At 43.1% G+C, this 22,097-nt stretch overlaps 1 protein-coding gene across 2 annotated transcripts; it reads left to right on the plus strand.

Annotated features, from left to right (window-relative positions):
• The first annotated feature begins 443 nt into the window (after positions 1-443).
• Positions 444-21,265, plus strand: LOC118359858 (uncharacterized). 2 transcript variants are annotated; one of them, XM_035738710.2, is made up of 4 exons: positions 444-580; positions 16,439-16,596; positions 16,782-16,970; positions 20,696-21,265. In XM_035738710.2, exons 2-4 carry the CDS (start codon positions 16,471-16,473, stop codon positions 20,885-20,887), a joined length of 507 nt encoding a protein of 168 aa, XP_035594603.1. In that variant the 5' UTR covers positions 444-580; positions 16,439-16,470; the 3' UTR covers positions 20,888-21,265. The 2 variants fall into 2 exon arrangements, with proteins under 2 accessions (XP_035594603.1, XP_035594601.1); XM_035738708.2 differs by lacking the exon at positions 444-580 and adding an exon at positions 15,752-16,049.
• The last annotated feature ends 832 nt before the right edge of the window (positions 21,266-22,097 follow it).

Here is a 22,097-nt window from a genome sequence, read left to right on the forward strand (position 1 = left end):
TTCTGGAGTATATGCAAATTGCCATCATACAAACTGAGGCATCAGACTGTAAAAATTAATATTTGTGTCATTCTCAAAACTTTTGGCCACGACTGTATATTTAAAACCAAATACTTTTAGACTTTTACTCAAGTAAAATTTTACTGGATGACTTTTACTTGAGTCAGTTTTTATGAAGGTGTCTTTACTTTTACTCAAGTATGCCAATTCGGTACTTTTTCCACCACTGCTCTTCACATCTGTGTAATTTTGGGGGGACTTTCAGGCTAGTAGTCCACAGCATCAGTTTTACGTTAATTAATTGGTTCATCTTTGGTGGGCCTCAACTCATAGGCCTTGCATCAGCATGTCGCACACTAGGCAAACCAAATTAGTCAGACATCTACGTCTAGTTGCTTTGTCTCGTGCCATCTTTTCCAATTTATATCCAATCAGCGCGGCTGTTCATCACAGTTGTAATCTCTGCCCTAAGCAACTTGCTACTTCCTATTTTCCAACATATACTCTCAGCCTCAAAGCCGGTTCCTTCTGCATTGACGCCTCCGTGACATTGTCTTCTTTCTCCATGATTCCGTCAATGGTGAGTTCACAACTCCTATCACTATTTCCTTCACGTGATTTAGGGTTTCTGATCTGGTCTTTTCATCTTAATCATTAGTCTCACACCTAAGCATTCTAAATCGGGTTCCTGTGGTATTATCATGATAGCTCGCACTTACACTTAATCCTTTCTCTTGCTTTGTGTTTATTTATTCACTGTCGAACCTGCTCTGCACATCATTCTCTTTTAATCCATGCTATTCAACCCTCCTGTTTCACTTCTCTCCTTTCTCAAGTAATATTAAAAGGTGCTATCTTCCCCTCTATGCTACACTGGTATTTTGTTCAAAACTGGAGCCGACACCACCGCAGCTACATTAGGTATAATTCCACCATCCCTCTCCAGCAGCTAGGTGGATAGTTATGCTCTGCTACGTCTCGCATGTTAGGTCCAATCTATTTGACATTTTCAGAGCAATGGCTCCTTACCATGGGTATCAATAGCTATTTTAGTTGGGGAGTTTCCAATGGCTTTTGGGTCAGACACCACCTATCGCTCGTTTACCGCATGCACAACTGGGTTAGATGCAGCAAACTCCTCATATTTTATAAATCGCATTACAGCATTTGTGGTAGGGTTCTACGTACCGTCATACATAGCATTTCTTCTAAATAAATCAGCATGACAATGCGAGGCACTCAGCAGGACAGCATTGGGTTTAGACTTGGGAAGGTGCCCATTTCTTTCTGCATTTCTGTGTGCACTGTTGGGCCTGACGCTCGGTTAGTGTTTCATGTTAATCATGCATATCTCTTACGGCATGCATGGCTGGGTAGACGTACATGCAAACGTCTCGTTCCTACCAAACACATTACACAATTTTCATCTTGCGCTAAGCGAGCTTGCATTAATAAACATTCCATATGATACTTTCCATTGCAGCACAATTGAACTTTTGTTCTGTTATTAGCATGCATCTCTTTACATGTATCTATCTTTAGATGCAACCATTGCTCCACCATGTCCCTTCTCCCTGGTGAGTAACTGATCTTTTGTGACTGATTTTTCAGATTTTTTTTGGGGGGGGGGGTTCAATGCCAGCTGCCCAGTATAGGGAAACCTGTCATAAGCATATGGCTCTGAAAAGCATTCCTCAGAGACGAGGCCTACCCCCAAGCTATTCAATAAAATTCCATATCATATTCTGTCTGTCATTCAGTTAAGCATGTATTTGATTGAATAGCCATAACTATGAAATGCACAGTATACACTTGTGCACCTGTGTACATGGCAGCCAGCATGATTGAGGACACCCATACAATCTCACTGTAAAAGATGTTGAAGTATTTTCTGAATTTCCTTGAATTAGATGGTGAGCGATTTAGGGAAGGCATATGAGAACCTGATGGCGCATAAGGAACCACAGCCCAGCCTCAATCTGGTGGGCTGAAACCCAGGTTAGTGCTGGCCGCATGGTTAATTAGTGACTGAGCTGTGGAAACAGGATATTGTTGTCTAAAATGACCTGTTGTGACTTGGATCAAAAGAACATTACAAGTGACTGAGATAATAGATTGCTGTCACAGGGATTTATACATTCAACAAAAAACAGAGAAAAGATACACTCCTTCCTTCTTTTATATTATTATGCATTCGTCACTATCATCATGCAACAATTATAATTCATATATACACTATAAATACAAACGTATGTGGACAATCCTTCAAATTAGTGGATTCTACTGTTTCAGCCACATCTGTTGCTGACTGGCTGTATGTAGTGGTCTGGGTGTAGCTGGTGCAGAAGAGTCAGGCGCAGGACAGCAGAGATGAGTAACACAAGTAACTTTACTCAAATAGTCCAATAACATGTAGTAATACCGAGCCAACAATAACGGACCGAACATACATAAACAATCACGCACAAAAACCATGGGGAAGACAGAGGGTTAAATAATGAACATGCAATTGGGGAATTGAAACCAGGTGTGTAAAACAAAGACAAAACAAATGGAAAATGAAAAGTGGATCGGCGGTGGCTAGAAGGCCGGTGACGTCGACCGCCTAACGCCGCCCGAACAAGAAGAGGGACCGACTTCGGTGGAAGTCGTGACACCGTATATAAAATCAGGTACACAGCGATGCAATGTCTAGGAGTAACAATGAGTGTTGCAACTGTTTGCCCTCGATTGCAACAATATACTGCCTCTGGAAGCAACGTCAGCAAAATAACTGTTCGTATGGAGCTTGTCATTCAGGCCAAAGAGTTCAATCTTGGTTTCATCAGACAAGAGAATCTTGATTTTTATGATCTAAGAGTCTTTAGGTGCCTTTGGCAAACTCCAAGCGGACTGTCATGTGCCTTTTACTGAGGAGTGGCTTCCGTCTGCTCACTATCATAAAGGCCTGATTGGTGGAGTGCTGCAGAAATGGTTGTCCTTCTGGAAGGTTCTCCGATCTCCACAGAGGAACTCTGTGGAGCGCTCTGTCAGAGTGACAATCGGTTTCTTAGTCACCTCCCTGACCAAGGCCCTTCTTTCCCGATTGCTCAGCTCCAAACTTCCAGCTCTTGGTTCGTCCAAACTTCTTCCATTTAAGAATGATGGAGGCAACTGTGTTTTTGGGGACCACCAATGCTGCAGACATTTTTTGGTACCCTTCCCCAGATCTGTGCATCAACACAATCCTGTCTTTGAGCTCTTTGGGTAATTCGTTTGACCTCATGGCTTGGTTTTTGCTCTGACATGCACTGTCAACTGTGGGACCTTACATATACAGGTGTGTACCTTTCCAAATCATGTCCAATCAATTGAATTTACCACAGGTGGACTCCAATTAAATTATAGAAACATCTCAAGGATGGTCAATGGAAACAGGATGCACCTGAGCTCAATTTTGAGTCTCATAGCATAGGGTCTGAATACTTATGCAAATAAGGTATTTGTTTTTTATTTTTAATACATTTGCAAACATTTCTTTATGGGGTATTGTGTGTAGATTGATGTAGATTTTATTTTATTTCATAAATGTTTTAATAAGGCTGTAACGTAACAAAATGTGTAAAAAGAGAAAGGGTATGAATCATTTCCATATGTGTTATAGTGAGGATCAAATCTGCCATAATTATAAATAAATGCAAACATAAATAGATAAGAGAATAAATAAATCCACACTTAAACAAATAAATGAGCAAGGACATACTAAAATGCTGACCAGAATTCATGAATTTCTCTTCATATACAGTGGGGAGAACAAGTATTTGATACACTGCCGATTTTGCAGGTTTTCCTACTTACAAAGCATGTAGAGGTCTGTAATTTTTTTTATCATAGGCACACAACTGTGAGAGACGGAATCTAAAACAAAAATCCAGAAAATCACATTGTATGATTTTTAAGTAATTAATTAGCATTTTATTGCATGACATAAGTATTTGATACATCAGAAAAGCAGAACTTAATATTTGGTACAGAAACCTTTGTTTGCAATTACAGAGATCATACGTTTTCCTGTAGTTCTTGACCAGGTTTGCACACACTGCAGCAGGGATTTTGGCCCACTCCTCCATACAGACCTTCTCCAGATCCTTCAGGTTTCGGGGCTGTCGCTGGGCAATACAGACTTTCAGCTCCCTCCAAAGATTTTCCAGGATCTTGAGATGCTTCTTACGGAGCCACTCCTTAGTTGCCCTGGCTGTGTATTTCGGGTCGTTGTCATGCTGGAAGACCCAGCCACGATCCATCTTCAATGCTCTTACGGAGGGAAGGAGGTTGTTGGCCAAGATCTCGCAATACATAGCACCATCCATCCTCCCCTTAATACGGTGCAGTCGTCCTGTCCCCTTTGCAGAAAAGCATCCCCAAAGAATGATGTTTCCACCTCCATGCTTCACGGTTGGGATGGTGTTCTTGGGGTTGTACTCATCCTTCTTCTTCCTCCAAACTTGGCGAGTGGAGTTTAGACCAAAAAGCTCTATTTTTGTCTCATCAGACCACATGACCTTCTCCCATTCCTCCCCTGGATCATCTAGATGGTCATTGGCAAACTTCAGACGGGCCTGGACATGCGCTGGCTTGAGCAGGGAGACCTTGCGTGCGCTGCAGGATTTTAATCCATGACGGCGTAGTGTGTTACTAATGGTTTTCTTTGAGACTGTGGTCCCAGCTCTCTTCAGGTCATTGACCAGGTCCTGCCGTGTAGTTCTGGGCTGATCCCTCACCTTCCTCACGATCATTGATGCCCCACAAGGTGAGATCTTGTATGGAGCCCCAGACCGAGGGTGATTGACCGTCATCTTGAACTTCTTCCATTTTCTAATAATTGCGCCAACAGTTGTTGCCTTCTCACCAAGCTGCTTGCCTATTGTCCTGTAGCCCATCTCAGCCTTGTGCAGGTCTACAATTTTATCCCTGATGTCCTTACACAGCTCTCTGGTCTTGGCCATTGTGGAGAGATTGGAGTCTGTTTGATTGAGTGTGTGGACAGGTGTCTTTTATACAGGTAACGAGTTCAAATTGGTGCAGTTAATACAGGTAATGAGTGGAGAACAGGAGGGCTTCTTAAAGAAAAACTAACAGGTCTGTGAGAGCTGGAATTCTTACTGGTTGGTAGGTGATCAAATACTTATGTCATGCAATAAAATTCAAATGAATTACTTAAAAATCATACAATTGGATTTTTGTTTTAGATTCCGTCTCTCACAGTTGAAGTGCACATATGATTAAAAAAATTACAGACCTCTACATGCTTTGTAAGTAGGAAAACCATCAAAATCGGCAGTGTATCAAATACTTGTTCTCCCCACTGTATGTATATATATTAAATTGTTTATCTATGATCTAATTATTCACACTTTCATTCATTTGTATATTTTTCATTTCTGTATTTATTCCTCAAATAGGATAATGAGGGGTGTCAATCAAACGTCTGTGGATAGTAACACACCATTGCTTGATCAATGTCACAGTGCGTTGCTCGATTGCACTTGCCTGGCACTGATGGTCCAAAAAGTAAACAATCAAACTACACACACTTGGGAGACTTAGCTACAGTAGCCCAGTTCTCCTGGCAAGTCTGCATTAACACTGAACAAAAATATAAAATGTAACATGCCACAAATTCAAAGATTTTACCTAGTTGCAGGTGGAAACTGGAACACGCTGTCATAAATCACCTTACGGCTGAAATCCCGTTAACGGGATCGATATGACAATAGCCAGGGAAAGTGCAGGGCGCCAAATTCAAACAGAAATCTCATGATTAAAATTCCTCAAACATACAAGTATTAAACACCATTTTAAAGATAAACTTGTTGTTAATTCCACCCCAGTGTCCGATTTCAAAAGGCTTTATGACGAAAGCAAAAAATATAAACATGTCATAACACCATGCGATTATGTTAGGTCAGCACCTAGTCACAGAAAAACACAGCCATTTTTCAGAAAGGAAAAATGGCTGTCCAAAGCAGAAGGAGTCAGAAAAAGCAGAAATAGAGAGAAAATGAATCACTAACCTTTGATCTTCATCAGATGACACTCATAGACTTCATGTTACACAATAAATGTATGTTTTGTTTGATAAAGTTCATATTTATATCCAAAAATCTCAGTTTACATAGGCACGTTATGTTCAGTAATATTTTGCTTCCAAAACATCCGGTGATTTTGCAGAGAGCCACATCAACTTACAGAAATATTCATAATAAACATTGATAAAAGATACAACTTTTATGCATGGAATTATAGATAAACGTCTCCTTAATGCAACCGCTGTGTCAGATTTCAAAAAAGCTTTACGGAAAAAGCACACCATGCAATAATCTGAGTACAGCGCTCAGGAACCAAAACAAGCCATACAGATACCCACCATGTTGTGGAGTCAACAGAAGGCAGAAATAGCATTATAAATATTAACTTACCTTTGATGATATTCCTCAGAATGCACTCCCAGGAATCCCAGTTACACAAATGTTTGCTTTGTTCGATACAGTCCATAATTTATGTCCAAATACCTCCTTTTTGTTCGAGTGTTTAGTTCACAAATACAAATTCATGAGGCGCAGGCACACTTAGTCCAGACAAAAGTTTTAAAAAGTTATATTACAGTTCGTAGGAACATGTCAAACGATGTATAGAATCAATCTTTAGGGTGTATTTAACAACTCTTCAATAATGTTTCAACCGGATAATTCCTTTGTCTTCAGAAATGAAAAGGAACGCAGCTAACTCTCACGGCCGTGTGCATGATTTAGCTCATGGCATTCTGCCAGACACCTGGTTCAAACAGCTCTTATTGCTCCCCCTTCCCAGTAGAAGCCTGAAACAAGGTTCTAAAGACTGTTGACATCTAGTGGAAGCTTTAGGAAGTGCTATCGGACCAAATTTACACCGTATCTTGGATAGGCCTACAAAACCTACAAACCTCAGATTTCCCACTTCCTGGTTGGATTTTTTCTCCGGTTTTTGCTTGTCATATGAGTTCTGTTATACTCACAGACAGTTTTAGAAACTTCACAGTATTTTCTATCCAAATCTACTAATAATATTCATATCTTAGCTTCTGGGCCTGAGTAGAAGGCAGTTTACTCTGGACACCCTATTCATGTAAGCTACTCAATACTGCCCCCCAGCCATGAGAAGATAACAATCCAGAGCATCCCAAACATACACAAAGGGTGACGTGTCTGGTGAGCAGGCAGGCTGTGGAAGAACTGGGACATGTTCAGCTTCCAGGAATTGTGTACAGATCCTTGTGACATGGGGCTGTGCATTATCATCTTGAAACATGAAGTGATGCCAGTGGATGAATTTTTTTTATTTTTTTTATTTCACCTTTATTTAACCAGGTAGGCTAGTTGAGAACAAGTTCTCATTTGCAACTGCGACCTGGCCAAGATAAAGCATAGCAGTGTGAACAGACAACACAGAGTTACACATGGAGTAAACAATTAGCAAGTCAATAACACAGTAGAAAAAAATGGGCAGTCTATATACAATGTGTGCAAAAGGCATGAGGAGGTAGGCGAATAATACAATTTTGCAGATTAACACTGGAGTGATAAATGATCAGATGGGCATGTACAGGTAGAGATATTGGTGTGCAAAAGAGCAGAAAAGTAAATAAATAAAAACAGTATAAAAACAGTATGGGAATGAGGTAGGTGAAAAAGGGTGAGCTATTTACCTATAGACTATGTACAGCTGCAGCGATCGGTTAGCTGCTCGGATAGCTGATGTTTGAAGTTGGTGAGGAGATAAAAGTCTCCAACTTCAGCGATTTTTGCAATTCGTTCCAGTCACAGGCAGCAGAGTACTGGAACGAAAGGCGGCCAAATGAGGTGTTGGCTTTAGGGATGATCAGTGAGATACACCTGCTGGAGCGCGTGCTACGGATGGGTGTTGCCATCGTGACCAGTGAACTGAGATAAGGCGGAGCTTTACCTAGCATGGACTTGTAAATGACCTGGAGCCAGTGGGTCTGGCGACGAATATGTAGTGAGGGCCAGCCGACTAGAGCATACAAGTCGCAGTGGTGGGTGGTATAAGGTGCTTTAGTGACAAAACGGATGGCACTGTGATAGACTGCATCCAGTTTGCTGAGTAGAGTGTTGGAAGCCATTTTGTAGATGACATCGCCGAAGTCGAGGATCGGTAGGATAGTCAGTTTTACTAGGGTAAGCTTGGCAGCGTGAGTGAAGGAGGCTTTGTTGCGGAATAGAAAGCCGACTCTGGATTTGATTTTTGATTGGAGATGTTTGATGTGAGTCTGGAAGGAGAGTTTGCAGTCTAGCCAGACACCTAGGTACTTATAGATGTCCACATATTCAAGGTTGGAACCATCCAGGGTGGTGATGCTAGTCGGGCATGCGGGTGCAGGCAGCGATCGGTTGAAAAGCATGCATTTGGTTTTACTCGCGTTTAAGAGCAGTTGGAGGCCACGGAAGGAGTGCTGTATGGCATTGAAGCTCGTTTGGAGGTTTGATAGCACAGTGTCCAATGACGGGCCGAAAGTATATAGAATGGTGTCGTCTGCGTAGAGGTGGATCAGGGAATCGCCCGCAGCAAGAGCAACATCATTGATATATACAGAGAAAAGAGTCGGCCCGAGAATTGAACCCTGTGGCACCCCCATAGAGACTGCCAGAGGACCGGACAGCATGCCCTCTGATTTGACACACTGAACTCTGTCTGCAAAGTAATTGGTGAACCAGGCAAGGCAGTCATCCGAAAACCGAGGCTGTTGAGTCTGCCGATAAGAATTTGGTGATTGACAGAGTCGAAAGCCTTGGCGAGGTCGATGAAGACGGCTGCACAGTACTGTCTTTTATCGATGGCGGTTATGATATCATTTAGTACCTTGAGAGTGGCTGAGGTGCACCCGTGACCGGCTCGGAAACCAGATTGCACAGCGGAGAAGGTACGGTGGGATTCGAGATGGTCAGTGACCTGTTTGTTGACTTGGCTTTCGAAGACCTTAGATAGGCAGGGCAGGATGGATATAGGTCTATAGCAGTTTGGGTCCAGGGTGTCTCCTCCTTTGAAGAGGGGGATGACTGCGGCAGCTTTCAATCCTTGGGGATCTCAGACGATATGAAAGAGAGGTTGAACAGGCTGGTAATAGGGGTTGCGACAATGGCGGCAGATAGTTTCAGAAATAGCGGGTCCAGATTGTCAAGCCCAGCTGATTTTGTACGGGTCCAGGTTTTGCAGCTCTTTCAGAACATCTGCTATCTGGATTTGGGTAAAGGAGAACCTGGAGAGGCTTGGGTGAGGAACTACGGGGGGGCGGAGCTGTTGGCCGAGGTTGGAGTAGCCAGGCGGAAGGCATGGCCAGCCGTTGAGAAGTGCTTATTGAAGTTTTCGATAATCATGGATTTATCGGTGGAGACCGTGTTTCCTAGCCTCAGTGCAGTGGGCAGCTGGGAGGAGGTGCTCTTGTTCTCCATGGACTTCACAGTGTCCCAGAACTTTTTGGAGTTGGAGCTACAGGATGCAAACTTTTGCCTGAAGAAGCTGGCCTTAGCTTTCCTGACTGACTGCGTGTATTGGTTCCTGACTTCCCTGAACAGTTGCATATCACGGGGGCTATTCGATGCTATTGCAGTCCGCCACAGGATGTTTTTGTGCTGGTCGAGGGCAGTCAGGTCTGGAGTGAACCAAGGGCTGTATCTGTTCTTGGTTCTGCATTTTTTGAACGGAGCATGCTTATCCAAAATGGTGAGGAAGTTACTTTTAAAGAATGACCAGGCATCCTCAACTGATGGGATGAGGTCAATGTCCTTCCAGGATACACGGGCCAGGTCGATTAGAAAGGCCTGCTCACAGAAGTGTTTTAGGGAGCGTTTGACAGTGATGAGGGGTGGTCGTTTGACTGCGGCTCCGTGGCGGATACAGGCGATGAGGCAGTGATCGCTGAGATCCTGGTTGAAGACAGCGGAGGTGTATTTGGAGGGCCAGTTGGTCAGGATGACGTCTATGAGGGTGCCCTTGTTTACAGAGTTAGGGTTGTACCTGGTGGGTTCCTTGATTATTTGTGAGATTGAGGGCATCTAGCTTAGATTGTAGGACTGCCGGGGTGTTAAGCATATCCCAGTTTAGGTCACCTAACAGAACAAACTCTGAAGCTAGATGGGGGGCGATCAATTCACAAATGGTGTCCAGGGCACAGCTGGGAGCTGACGGGGGTCGGTAGCAGGCGGCAACAGTGAGAGACTTGTTTCTGGAGAGAGTAATTTTCAAAATTAGTAGTTCAAACTGTTTGGGTATGGACCTGGAGAGTATGACATTACTTTGCAGGCTATCTCTGCAGTAGACTGCGACTCCGCCCCCTTTGGCAGTTCTATCTTGACGGAAGATGTTATAGTTGGGTATGGAAATCTCTGAATTTTTGGTGGCCTTCCTGAGCCAGGATTCAGACACGGCAAGGACATCAGGGTTAGCAGAGTGTGCTAAAGCAGTGAGTAAAACAAACTTAGGGAGGAGGCTTCTGATGTTGACATGCATAAAACCAAGACTTTTTCGATCACAGAAGTCAACAAATGAGGGTACCTGGGGACATGCAGGGCCTGGGTTTACCTCCACATCACCCGCGGAACAGAGAAGGAGTAGTATGAGGGTGCGGCTAAAGGCTATCAAAACTGGTCGCCTAGAGCGTTGGGGGCAGAGGATAAGAGGAGCAGGTTTCTGGGCGTGGTAGAATATATTCAGGGCATAATGCGCAGACAGGGGTATGGTGGGGTGCGGGTACAGCGGAGGTAAGCCCAGGCACTGGGTGATGATGAAAGAGGTTGTATCTCTGGACATGCTGGTTGTAATGGGTGAGGTCACCGCATGTGTGGGGGGTGGGACAAAGGAGGTAACAGGGGTATGCAGAGTGGATCTAGGGGCTCCATTGTGAACTAAAACAATGATAACTAACCTGAACAACAGTATACAAGGCATATTGACATTTGGGAGAGACATACAGCGAGGCATACAGTAATCACAGGTGTTGAATTGGGAAAGCTAGCTAAAAACAGTAGGCGAGGCTAATCAGCTAGCACAACAAACAGCAGGTAAAATGGCGTTGACTAGGCAACTGGGCCGACAGATAAAACAAACAAGCAGAATGGAGTACCGTGATTAATGGACAGTCCAGCGTCGTCAGCTATGTAGCCGAGAGATCAGTGTCCAGGGGCAGCGGTGGATGGGCAGGGAAGCTGGGCTGGCGAGTGTTATCCAGGTTTAAAAAAAAAAAAAAAAAAAAAACTAACAATGACTAAATAGCTTGTAGCTAGTTAGCTGGTTAGCGTCTGGAGGTTCTTGAGTGTGTCATAAAAATAAAATAAAAATTAAAGGTGATAGCGATTCCGTATCACAGTGGGTGGGGCAGGTTTCCGGAATGTATAAACAAAATAAAAATCAAAGAGAGATATAAAGTAAATGGGTTCAGAGTGTTTGGAATGCAGTGAGCCAGATGGTTAGCAGGCCTGTGCTAACAAGCTAACAGTTCGTAGGCCCGGGCTAGACAAGCTAGCCGTTAGCAGGCCGAATTAGCAAGCAGGGAGATAGCGAGGGCTAGAGAGCTAACCTTTGGGGGACGTCGCGATGGGGTGAGTCTGTTTATTCCTCTTCTTGCGGTGACATCGACAGACCGGTCGCGGGCCCGGGTAATTGTAGCCCAGGAGTATGCTACAGGAGCTCTAGTGCGCTGGGTGAGCTGGAGACACAGCGTTTCAGAAAGCTCGCGGGCCTTGGCCAGCAGATGGATCTTTGGCGATGTCGCAACGAAAAAGCCTGTTGAAACCACCTCGGACGATTATGTCGGCGGACCAGTCGTGATGGATCGGCGGGGCTCCGTGTCGGCAGTAAAGGGTCCAGGCCAATTGGCAAAAGAGGTATTGTTGGGCCTCTTCGGCTAGTCGGGAGATGGGCTTAGCTCAAGGCTAACTGTAGCTTGTTTTGGGACAGAGCAGACGTTAGACTTACAGGAGGAGTAGCCACTCGGATTGCAGCTAGCTAGTTGCGATGATCCGGTGTAAAGGTTCAGAGCTTGCGGTAGGAATCCGGAGATGTGGTAGAGAAAGAGCAGTCTGATATGCTCTGGGTTGATGTCGCACTGGTGTCCTAGTTAGCTTTGAAGACCGCTAGCAATGGCTAACTGAGTACGAGCTAGTAGCTAGTTAGCTGGCTAGCTTCTGATGGTGGTTCCGGTTCTAAAGTAAAGTATGGAAAAAGCAGATCCGTACCACATTGGGTGATGCGGGTTGCAGGAAAGTATATTCAGCTCTAGTTTGAAAGTGAGATTAAAATATGTACGAAATATATACAGAAAAAAAACGAAGAAAACTATATTTACACTAGACAGGACGGGACAAGACAAAACACACGTCCGATTGCTACGCCATCTTGGAAAAAATGGCACGGCAATGGGCCTTAGGATCTTTCACGGTATCTCTGGGCATTCAAATTGCTATCCATAAAATGCAACTGTGTTCATTGTTCGTAGCTTATGCCTGCCTTTACCACAACCCCACCCCCACCCCCACCATGGGGGACACTGTTCACATGTTGACATCAGCAATCCGCTCTCGCACACGACGCCATACACATTGTCTGTTATCTCCACGCTACAGTTGAAACCGATATTAATCCGTGAAGAGTACACTTCTCCAACGTGCCAGTGGCCATCAAAGGTGAGCATTTGCCCACTAAGTCAGTTACCACACCAAACTGCAGTCAGGTGCTTCAAGAGGGCCACCATTGTTCCTGTTCCCAAGAAAGCTAAGGTAACTGAGCTAAACGACTACCGCCCCGTAGCACTCACTTCCGTCATCATGAAGTGCTTTGAGAGACTAGTCAAGGACCATATCACCTCCACCCTACCTGACACCCTAGACACACTCCAATTTGCTTACCGCCCAAATAGGTCCACAGACGACGCAATCTCAACCACACTGCATACTGCCCTAACCTACCTGGACAAGAGGAATACCTATGTGAGAATGCTGTTCGTCGACTACAGCTCGGCATTCAACACCATAGTACCCTCCAAGCTCGTCATCAAGCTCGAGACCCTGGGTCTCGACCCCGCCCTGTGCAACTGGGTACTGGACTTCCTGACGGGCCGCCCCCAGGTGGTGAGGGTAGGCAACAACATCTCCTCCCCGCTGATCCTCAACACGGGGGCCCCACAAGGGTGCGTTCTGAGCCCTCTCCTGTACTCCCTGTTCACCCACGACTGCGTGGCCACGCACGCCTCCAACTCAATCATCAAGTTTGCGGACGACACATCAGTGGTAGGCTTGATTACCAACAACGACGAGACGGCCTACAGGGAGGAGGTGAGGGCCCTCGGAGTGTGGTGTCAGGAAAATAACCTCACACTCAACGTCAACAAAACTAAGGAGATGATTGTGGACTTCAGGAAACAGCAGAGGGAACACCCCCTTATCCACATCGATGGAACAGTAGTGGAGAGGGTAGCAAGTTTTAAGTTCCTCGGCATACACATCACAGACAAACTGAATTGGTCCACTCACACTGACAGCGTCGTGAAGAAGAAGCGCAGCAGCGCCTCTTAAACCTCAGGAGGCTGAAGAAATTTGGCTTGTCACCAAAAGCACTCACAAACTTCTACAGATGCACAATCGAGAGCATCCTGGCGGGCTGTATCACCGCCTGGTACGGCAACTGCTCCGCCCTCAACCGTAAGGCTCTCCAGAGGGTAGTGAGGTCTGCACAACGCATCACCGGGGGCAAACTAACTGCCCTCCAGGACACCTACACCACCCGATGTTACAGGAAGGCCATAAAGATCATCAAGGACATCAACCACCCAAGCCACTGCCTGTTCACCCCGCTATCTATCATCCAGAAGGCGAGGTCAGTACAGGTGCATCAAAGCTGGGACCGAGAGACTGAAAAACAGTTCTATCTCAAGGCCATCAGACTATTAAACAGCCACCACTAACATTGAGTGGCTGCTGCCAACACACTGTCATTGACACTGACCCAACTCCAGCCACTTTAATAATGGTAATTGATGGGAAATTATGTAAATATATCACTAGCCACTTTAAACAATGCTACCTTATATAATGTTACTTACCCTACATTATTCATCTCATATGCATACGTATATACTGTACTCTATATCATCGACTGCATCCTTATGTAATACATGTATCACTAGCCACTTTAACTATGCCACTTTGTTTACTTTGTCTACATACTCATCTCATATGTATATACTGTACTCGATACCATCTACTGTATGCTGCCCTGTACCATCATTCATATATCCTTATGTACATATTCTTTATCCCCTTACACTGTGTATAAGACAGTAGTTTTGGAATTGTTAGTTAGATTACTTGTTGGTTATCACTGCATTGTCGGAACTAGAAGCACAAGCATTTCGCTACACTCGCATTAACATCTGCTAACCATGTGTATGTGACAAATAAAATTTGATTTGAGGTGAAGACCCTGATGAAAACGACGAGCATGCAAATGAGCTTCGCTGAGAAAGTTTATGACAGTTTGTGGAGAAATTCTTCAGTTGTGTAAACCCACAGTTTCATCAGCTGTCCAGGTGGCTGGTCTCAGATGATCCCACAGGCGAAAAAGCCAGATATGGAGGTACTGGGCTGGTGTGGTCTGCAGTTGTGTGGACAGATGGACATACTGCCAAATTCCCTAAAACAACGTTTGAGTATGCTTATGGTAGAGAAATTAACATGCAATTCTCTAGCAACAGCTCTGGTGGACATTCCTGCAGTCAGCATGCCAATTGCATGCTCCCTCAACTTGAGTAATCTGTGATATTGTAGTGTGTGTCCTTTTATTGTCCCCGGTACAAGGTGCACCTATGTAATGACCATGCGGTTTAATCAGCTTCTTGATATGTCTCACCTGTCAGGTGGATGAATTATGTTGGCAAAGGAGAAATGCTCAATAACAGGGATGTAAACAAATTTGTGCACACAATTTGAGAAATAAGCTTTTTGTGCGTATGGAAAATTTAGAGTATCTTTTATTTCAGCTCATGAAACATGGGACCAACACTTTACATGTTGTGTTTATATTTTTGGTCAGTGTATTTATTTATCTAATTACATGATTGCATGGAAATTACTTAGGAACTGTGCGCACAGTTTTGAGATGTGTGTGGCCACTTGGAGACAACAGACCTCTCACTCAAACCCATGTTATCGTTTTTCTTATGTTGCACCTATCCCAAAATGTCAATGAATATTCTTATTATGTTACTGATTGTACAACCTAGACTTGGTTATTGACAAATGCTGTGAAAGTTGCAGTAAATGTAAAATGCACATTTAATCAATAGTGTAATGTTTGATTTCAGTCTTGTGTCAAGTAAACTGTCACACATTTAATAATTTAATAATTAATACTTTCCCCATGTAAAAAATGTTCCCTTTCAATATCCCATTACGACTGTAGCTCCCAGCAGATTGGCTTGATGGCGAAAAAAGCAGGTTTGTTGAATAACACAACTAGCCGGCAGACGTTTCAGGGGGTGTATCACCAGAGAGTATAGTTACTCTTTAGTATCATCGTTTTCTGTGTACATTGCTCGGGTATCAGACATTCCGTTAGCTGAGGTGAGGCCAATGACTATAGTAGACAATAATTGTTGGCGTTCACTCAAGTCACGTCATTGGCCAACATCGGGACTACAGGTCCCAAAACGGACTTCAAATCCCAGAATGACCTGCGACCACGTTCGTTATAAAACATGCTAAAATGTTGTTGTTAGCTAGTCGTTAGCCAGCAGCTGTCCAAATAAACTTCCATCGTTATTTTATCATAATTAGCTAGGCTACAATTACATGAGCCTACTCTTACCTACAGCAATGCTGAAACTAAGTACCATTAGCTAAACTATCAACAATGCCAGCATTTTGAACTAGCTACAATGCAGTTGTGTAACGTTTGGATTTTAGTGTCTGCCAGTGTCATTGAGAATCACAGCTTGCCTGAATTGGACCATCCTCTGCTGTTTGGTAAGACCTGATCGCATACTTTGTATAGTTAAGGTTTATTGTCTATTGACTTTGCTAGAATGACTAGCTAATCTGGTAGCCAGTCTAATTCATTCTCTACAGTTTGTTGTTAAGTGACATACTGTAGCTAGCTACGGTATCTATCTAGCAAAAGCAAATAACGTTAGCTAGCTAAACCACTTTTTTTCACCTAGCTAGTAATTCCAAATATTTTCCAAATATTTGTTTTTGTACATTTAGGGATAGGTTTTGGTCAATGTATTTGTTCTACATACTCACTATGTTTGGAAACAAAATTGAAAAGTATGGTTTTAATTTAATTAAGCACAAGCAATAATCACAGCTATCATTAATACTTTATTTCCTGATTTTATATTCCTGGGGTCCAGACTGCTTCAGTTAGTGCGGTGGCTGCCACAGAATGCTGTCTACTGTGAGGACACTGTTGGCTAGAATAACCAGTAGTGTGAGTTCAAGGTCTGTGATTGGTTTGACACGACCTCTCTGCAGCCATCGGACCTATTCAACGGACCCTGCTGCTGTCAGGGTAAGGTAACTCATGTTGCATATCCTGGGCTCCAAAACAAGATTAATGTCAACAATATATTCAATGCATATGCTACAATAAAACAGCCAACAAGACTGTAGGAACATTTTGAGCTAATCGGTAGCTGGAGATCAACTGTCAATGAAATACATAAACTGTTTTTTCTCCGTTCCACTCAATCACAGGTGCTATATGATGGAGAATGCCCCATATGTGTTAAAGAGATCCAATTCCTGCAGTTTCTGCAGAGAAACCGACCAGGGAAAGTAGACTTTGTGGACATCTCCCTGCAATGCTTCAATGAAGAGAATTATGGGGGAATCAGCTATGAGATGGCCATGGACGAGATGCACGTGATTGATGAGAATAACAAGGTAAACAGCTTGAGTTGGAACGACACTGCAAATATGCATGGCAAGAATGGCTATGTTGTCGGTCCTTTGTTTGCTGAACAAAAATCTAAATGAAAGATACCTCAACAACAACAACAAAAAGGTAGGGGTGTGGATCAGAACCAGGCAGTATCTGGTGTGACCACCATTTGTCTCATGCAGCACAACACATCTCCTTCACATAGAGTTGATCAGGCTGTTGATTGTGGCCTGTGGAATGTTGTTCCACTCCTCTTCAATAGCTGTGCAAAGTTGCTGGATATTGGCGGGAACTAGAACACGCTGTCAAACACTCGATCCAGAGCATCTAAAACATGCTCAACAGGTGACATGTCTGGTGAGTATGCAGGCCATGGAAGAACTGGGACATTTTCAGCTTCCAGGAATTGTGTACAGATCCTTGTGACACGGGGTCATGCATTATCATGCTGAAACATGAGGTGATTACAGTGGATGAATGGCACAACAATGGGCCTCAGGATCTTGTCACGGAAGCTCACTGAATTCAAATTGCCATCGATAAAATGCGATTGTGCTCGTTGTACTTAGCTTATACCTGCCCATATCAGAACCCCACCATCACCATGGGGCACTCTGCTGGGGCACACTGCTGGGCCAATTGTGTGCTGCCTTATGGGACTCCCAATCACGGCCGGATGTGATACAGGCTGGATCATGGCTCATTGCTTTTAAAACGTTTTTTGATTCTAGTGGTTGTATTAATTTTGTATTTCATCTCATCCCACAACTGTCCCAGGCTATGCTTGGAATATTTATTTCTTGCACAGAATGGAATAGGCCAACTTTTGTACTATGGGGGATATTCATCCCAAGGGCACAACGGACACTGGCCGCAAAGGCATGTATTATTTTAGGATGCGTTACGGTCATACTAAGTGCTTGTTTAATTGTGAATAAGAGACTGATTAAGTGTGTGCAACCTGTGCAAAAAAAAAAAAGCTAAGCAGAGCTCGTGCTTTTCATGCAGCTTTTTTCAAATCATCATTAGTCGTATGTATCATGCAGCCTTGGAATGTATTAAATATCAAAACATATAGCCCAACATTTGTATCACAACTAAAGTTGCATAAGTAACTCTAAATTTAGCATATAGGAGGACCTGTTTCTTTGTTAACCGCTCAACACAGAATAGCTGCATGTGTTCACTCCCTCAAATAATTTGGATAAAATATTTCTATTTTATTCAGCTATGTTCAATTGTGTTCTTCATACTATATATAGATATAGTATATTTTTTAAATAGAGCAAATCTTGTCTGCTAAATGAACTAGTTAGCCCACAGCCATATGGCATAGCCAGATCAGGGTCTAACATGAGGACAACTCAAAAGTATGCTATTCTGTTAGACTACTAATAGACTACATTTTAGAACGTCTAAAATAAATAATGGATTTATTGTGATGATGTAAGCTAATTTCAATTTATTTATTAGACTTTTTAAAATGTAGATTTTCCAAAGGTCTGCATCAGTGGTTTGTAGGCTGTGTGTGGAAGCCAGGAGATGCTAAATGTGTTTGTTAATTAACTGTCAATTGCCATGAGACCAGCAGTTATTTGCTTGACAATCACTGGCTGGCAAAATTTCATGACCACCACAGCCCTAGTTGTGCAAACCCACAGTTTCATCAGCTGTCTGGGTGGCCGCAGACGATCCGACAGGTGAAGAAACCGGATGTGGAGGTCTGTGGTTGTGAGGCCGGTTGGACGTACAGCCAAATTCTCTAAAATTATGTTGGGGTGGCTTATGTTAAAGCAGTGGTTCCCAAACCTTTTATACGCCCATACCCCTTCAAACATTCAACCTACAGCTGCGTACCCCCTCTAGCACCAGTCAGCACACTCTCTAATGTTGTTTCTTGCCATCATTGTTCATCAAAAATTGTGACTAACTCATCACAGGTTAATGAGAAGGGTGTGCTTGAAAGGATGCACATAACTCTGCAATGTTGGGTTGTATTGGAGAGTCTCAGTCATAAATCATTTGCCACACACAGTCGGTCTGTATTTCTTTTTCATGCTAGTGAGGGCCGAGAATCCACTCTCACATAGGTACGTGGTTGCAAAGGGCATCACTGTCTTAACAGGGCGATTTGCCAAGGCAGGATAGCGCAGCCCTATCCAGAAATCTGGCAGTGGCTTCAATTGAATTGAATCATTCACAGAACCGCTTGTTGCAATTTCTATGAGGCTCTCTTGTTCAGATATTGGTAAGTGGACTGGAGGCAGGGCATGAAAAGGGATAACGAATCCAGTTGTTTGTGTTATCCGTTTAGGGAAAGTACCTGCGTAATTGCACACCCAACTCACTTAGGTGCTTCGCTATATCACATTTGACATTGTCAGTAAACTTGAGTTAATTTGCCCACAAAAAATCGTACTATGATGGAAAGACCTGTGTATTGTCCTTGTTAAAGCAGACAAAAGCTCCAACTTCTTAATCATAGCCTCAATTTTGTCCCGCGCTTTGAATATATTTGCTGAAAATCCCTGTAATCCTAGATTCAGATTATTCAGGCGAGAAAAAACATCACCAAGATAGGCCAGTCTCTCGTCATCATGCGGTCAGACAAGTGAAAATTATAGTCAGTAAAGAGAACTTCAAGCTCTTCTCGCAATTAAAAAAAATGTGTCAATATTTTGCCCCTTGATAACTAGATAACTTCTGTATGTGGTAAAAGCGTTACACGGTCGCTGCGCATATCATTGCATAATACAGAAAATACACGAGAGTTCAGGGGCCTTGCTTTAACAAAGTTAACCATTTTCCCTGTAGCGTCCAAAACGTCTTTCAAGCTGTCAGGCATTCCTTGGCAGCAAGAGCCTCTCGGTGGATGCTGCAGTGTACCCAAGTGGCGTCGGGAGCAACTGCTTGCACGTGCGTTACCACTCCACTATGTCTTCCTGTGATGGCTTTTGCTCCATCAGTACAGATACCAACATGAGCAGCAGCTACATACGGACTGTTTGTGGAGTTCCCACGAGAGAGTAACGGTTAATGTGATTGGATGTTAGTCATTTGACTAGGCTACCTGTATTTGACATTGTGTTGTTATTTCGCTGAACACTAGATGGTTTAATTTTATTTTTGGCATTGAAACGAGGCTACTCAGGCGAGGGGGGGAAAACTCACCCAAATGTAAAGCCCCGTTGGAAAATATAAATGGACTGTTTGAAAATGTAAATATTTTAAAATGTGAATGACATTTTAATTTTGCGTACCCTTGACGGTTTTGAAATACCTGTGGTAGAGAAATTAACATTCAATTCTGTGGCAGCTCTGGTGGACAATTCTGCTGTCAGCATGCCAATTGCACGCTCCCTCAACTTGAGACATCTGTGATGTTGTGTGACAAACCTGCACATTAGTAGCCTTTTATTGTTCCCAGCACATGGAGCACTTGTGTAATGATCATGCTGTTTAATCAGCTTGATATCCACCTGTTAGGTGGATGGATTATTTTGGCAAAGGAGAAATGCTTACTAACAGGGGTGTAAACAAATTTATGCACAGTTTTAGAGCAACAAGCTTTCTGTGTGTATGGAAAATGTCTGGGATTTTTTATTTCTGCTCATGAAATATTGGACCAACTCTTTATGTTGCGTTCATATATTTGTTTAGTTAGTAACACCCACAGTATGCATCTCTTCTTTCAATAACTCTGCCACTTCCTCTCACCTCCCTCCAGGTTCACCGTGGAGTTCCAGCCTTTACAGTCATGTACAGTGCAGTTGGTTTAGGCTGGCTGGGCCGCTTCATGTCATGGCCTCTCGTTAGACCAGTCATGGACAAAGCCTATGCAATCTTTGCTAAAAACCGCCTGAAATGGACCGGACGGGAAGACTGTACTACAGGACGCTGTGTGAAGAAAGAACCTTGACCAGGGAGGTTAAACTACAATTTTAAAAACTAATCCGTAAACCGAGGCGTCAGCACCTCTTTACAGTCAATATAAACTCGTATTTCCTCTTTATATCAGGTGCACTTGGGCACTGAGTTCCACTGACTGAAACTTAGTAATAGAGCTTGCACTCCTTTTGCTGGAACCAATGCAGGAAATGTACACTATATAAATGCCCTTCTAGCCTCATCTCTTTATGCCATACAGACATTCTTTCCATTTGAAATCTTCAGGCGTAACAACATAAAGCTACCACTAGATGGCATCCTTATCTGAGACGAGGCTATTGAATAGGTCCCAGTACATTTAAATTGTTTGCAAGTCATCCATGAATAAATAATTTGCTATGATCATCAACCATTTTCAAGTTGGCATGTTTTTTTCATTAGGTTGTTTGACACAAATGATGAATAATACAGTTACAGAGATGGTATAATATTGTATGTCAGTAGTTTGTATATTTCTTAGTCATTCACTACCTAATGGTCATTCAAAAGTAAATATTGTTGAAAATCCTCCCAAAATGATGAGGATCGTCCTGAGAAAAATAACTCAAGATAACTTTGATGCCTCAACTATATCTTTCTGATTTTCAGAGTGCTCAAGGAGTCTCTGTACATCATGTGCCTGACAAAGGTTGAGATACTTAGAACATCACTATGTTGTTTACTAAACATGGACCCAGTATGTGACAAGGTTATTTTAGGTTGGTTGTAGGGTACATTGTGATATATATGAGTTGGGCTCTTGCCTATGCACCTGTTGACCTATATTGCTTTACAGATCAGGCTAATGCAAATTTACAGTGCATTCAGAAAGTATTCAGACCCCTTGACCTTTTCCTAATTTTGTTACGTTATAGCCTTGTTCTAAAATGGATTAAATTGTTTTTTTCCTCATCAATCTACACACAATAACCCCAAATGACAAAGCAAAAACAGGTTTATAGAAGTATTTTGTAAGTCGCTCTGGATAAGAGCATCTGCTAAATGACTTAAATGTAATGTAAAAAAAATAACTGAAATATCACATTTACAGAAGTATTCAGACCCTTTATTCAGTACTTTGTTGAAGAACCTTTGGCCGCTATTACAGCCTCAAGTCTTATTGGGCGTAACGCTACAAGCTTGGCACACCTGTATTTGGGGAGTTTGTCCCATTCCTCTGCAGATCCTCTCAAGCTCTTTCA

Source organism: Oncorhynchus keta, chromosome 27 (assembly GCF_023373465.1).
Source record: "Oncorhynchus keta strain PuntledgeMale-10-30-2019 chromosome 27, Oket_V2, whole genome shotgun sequence".
Lineage (NCBI taxonomy): Eukaryota > Metazoa > Chordata > Actinopteri > Salmoniformes > Salmonidae > Oncorhynchus > Oncorhynchus keta.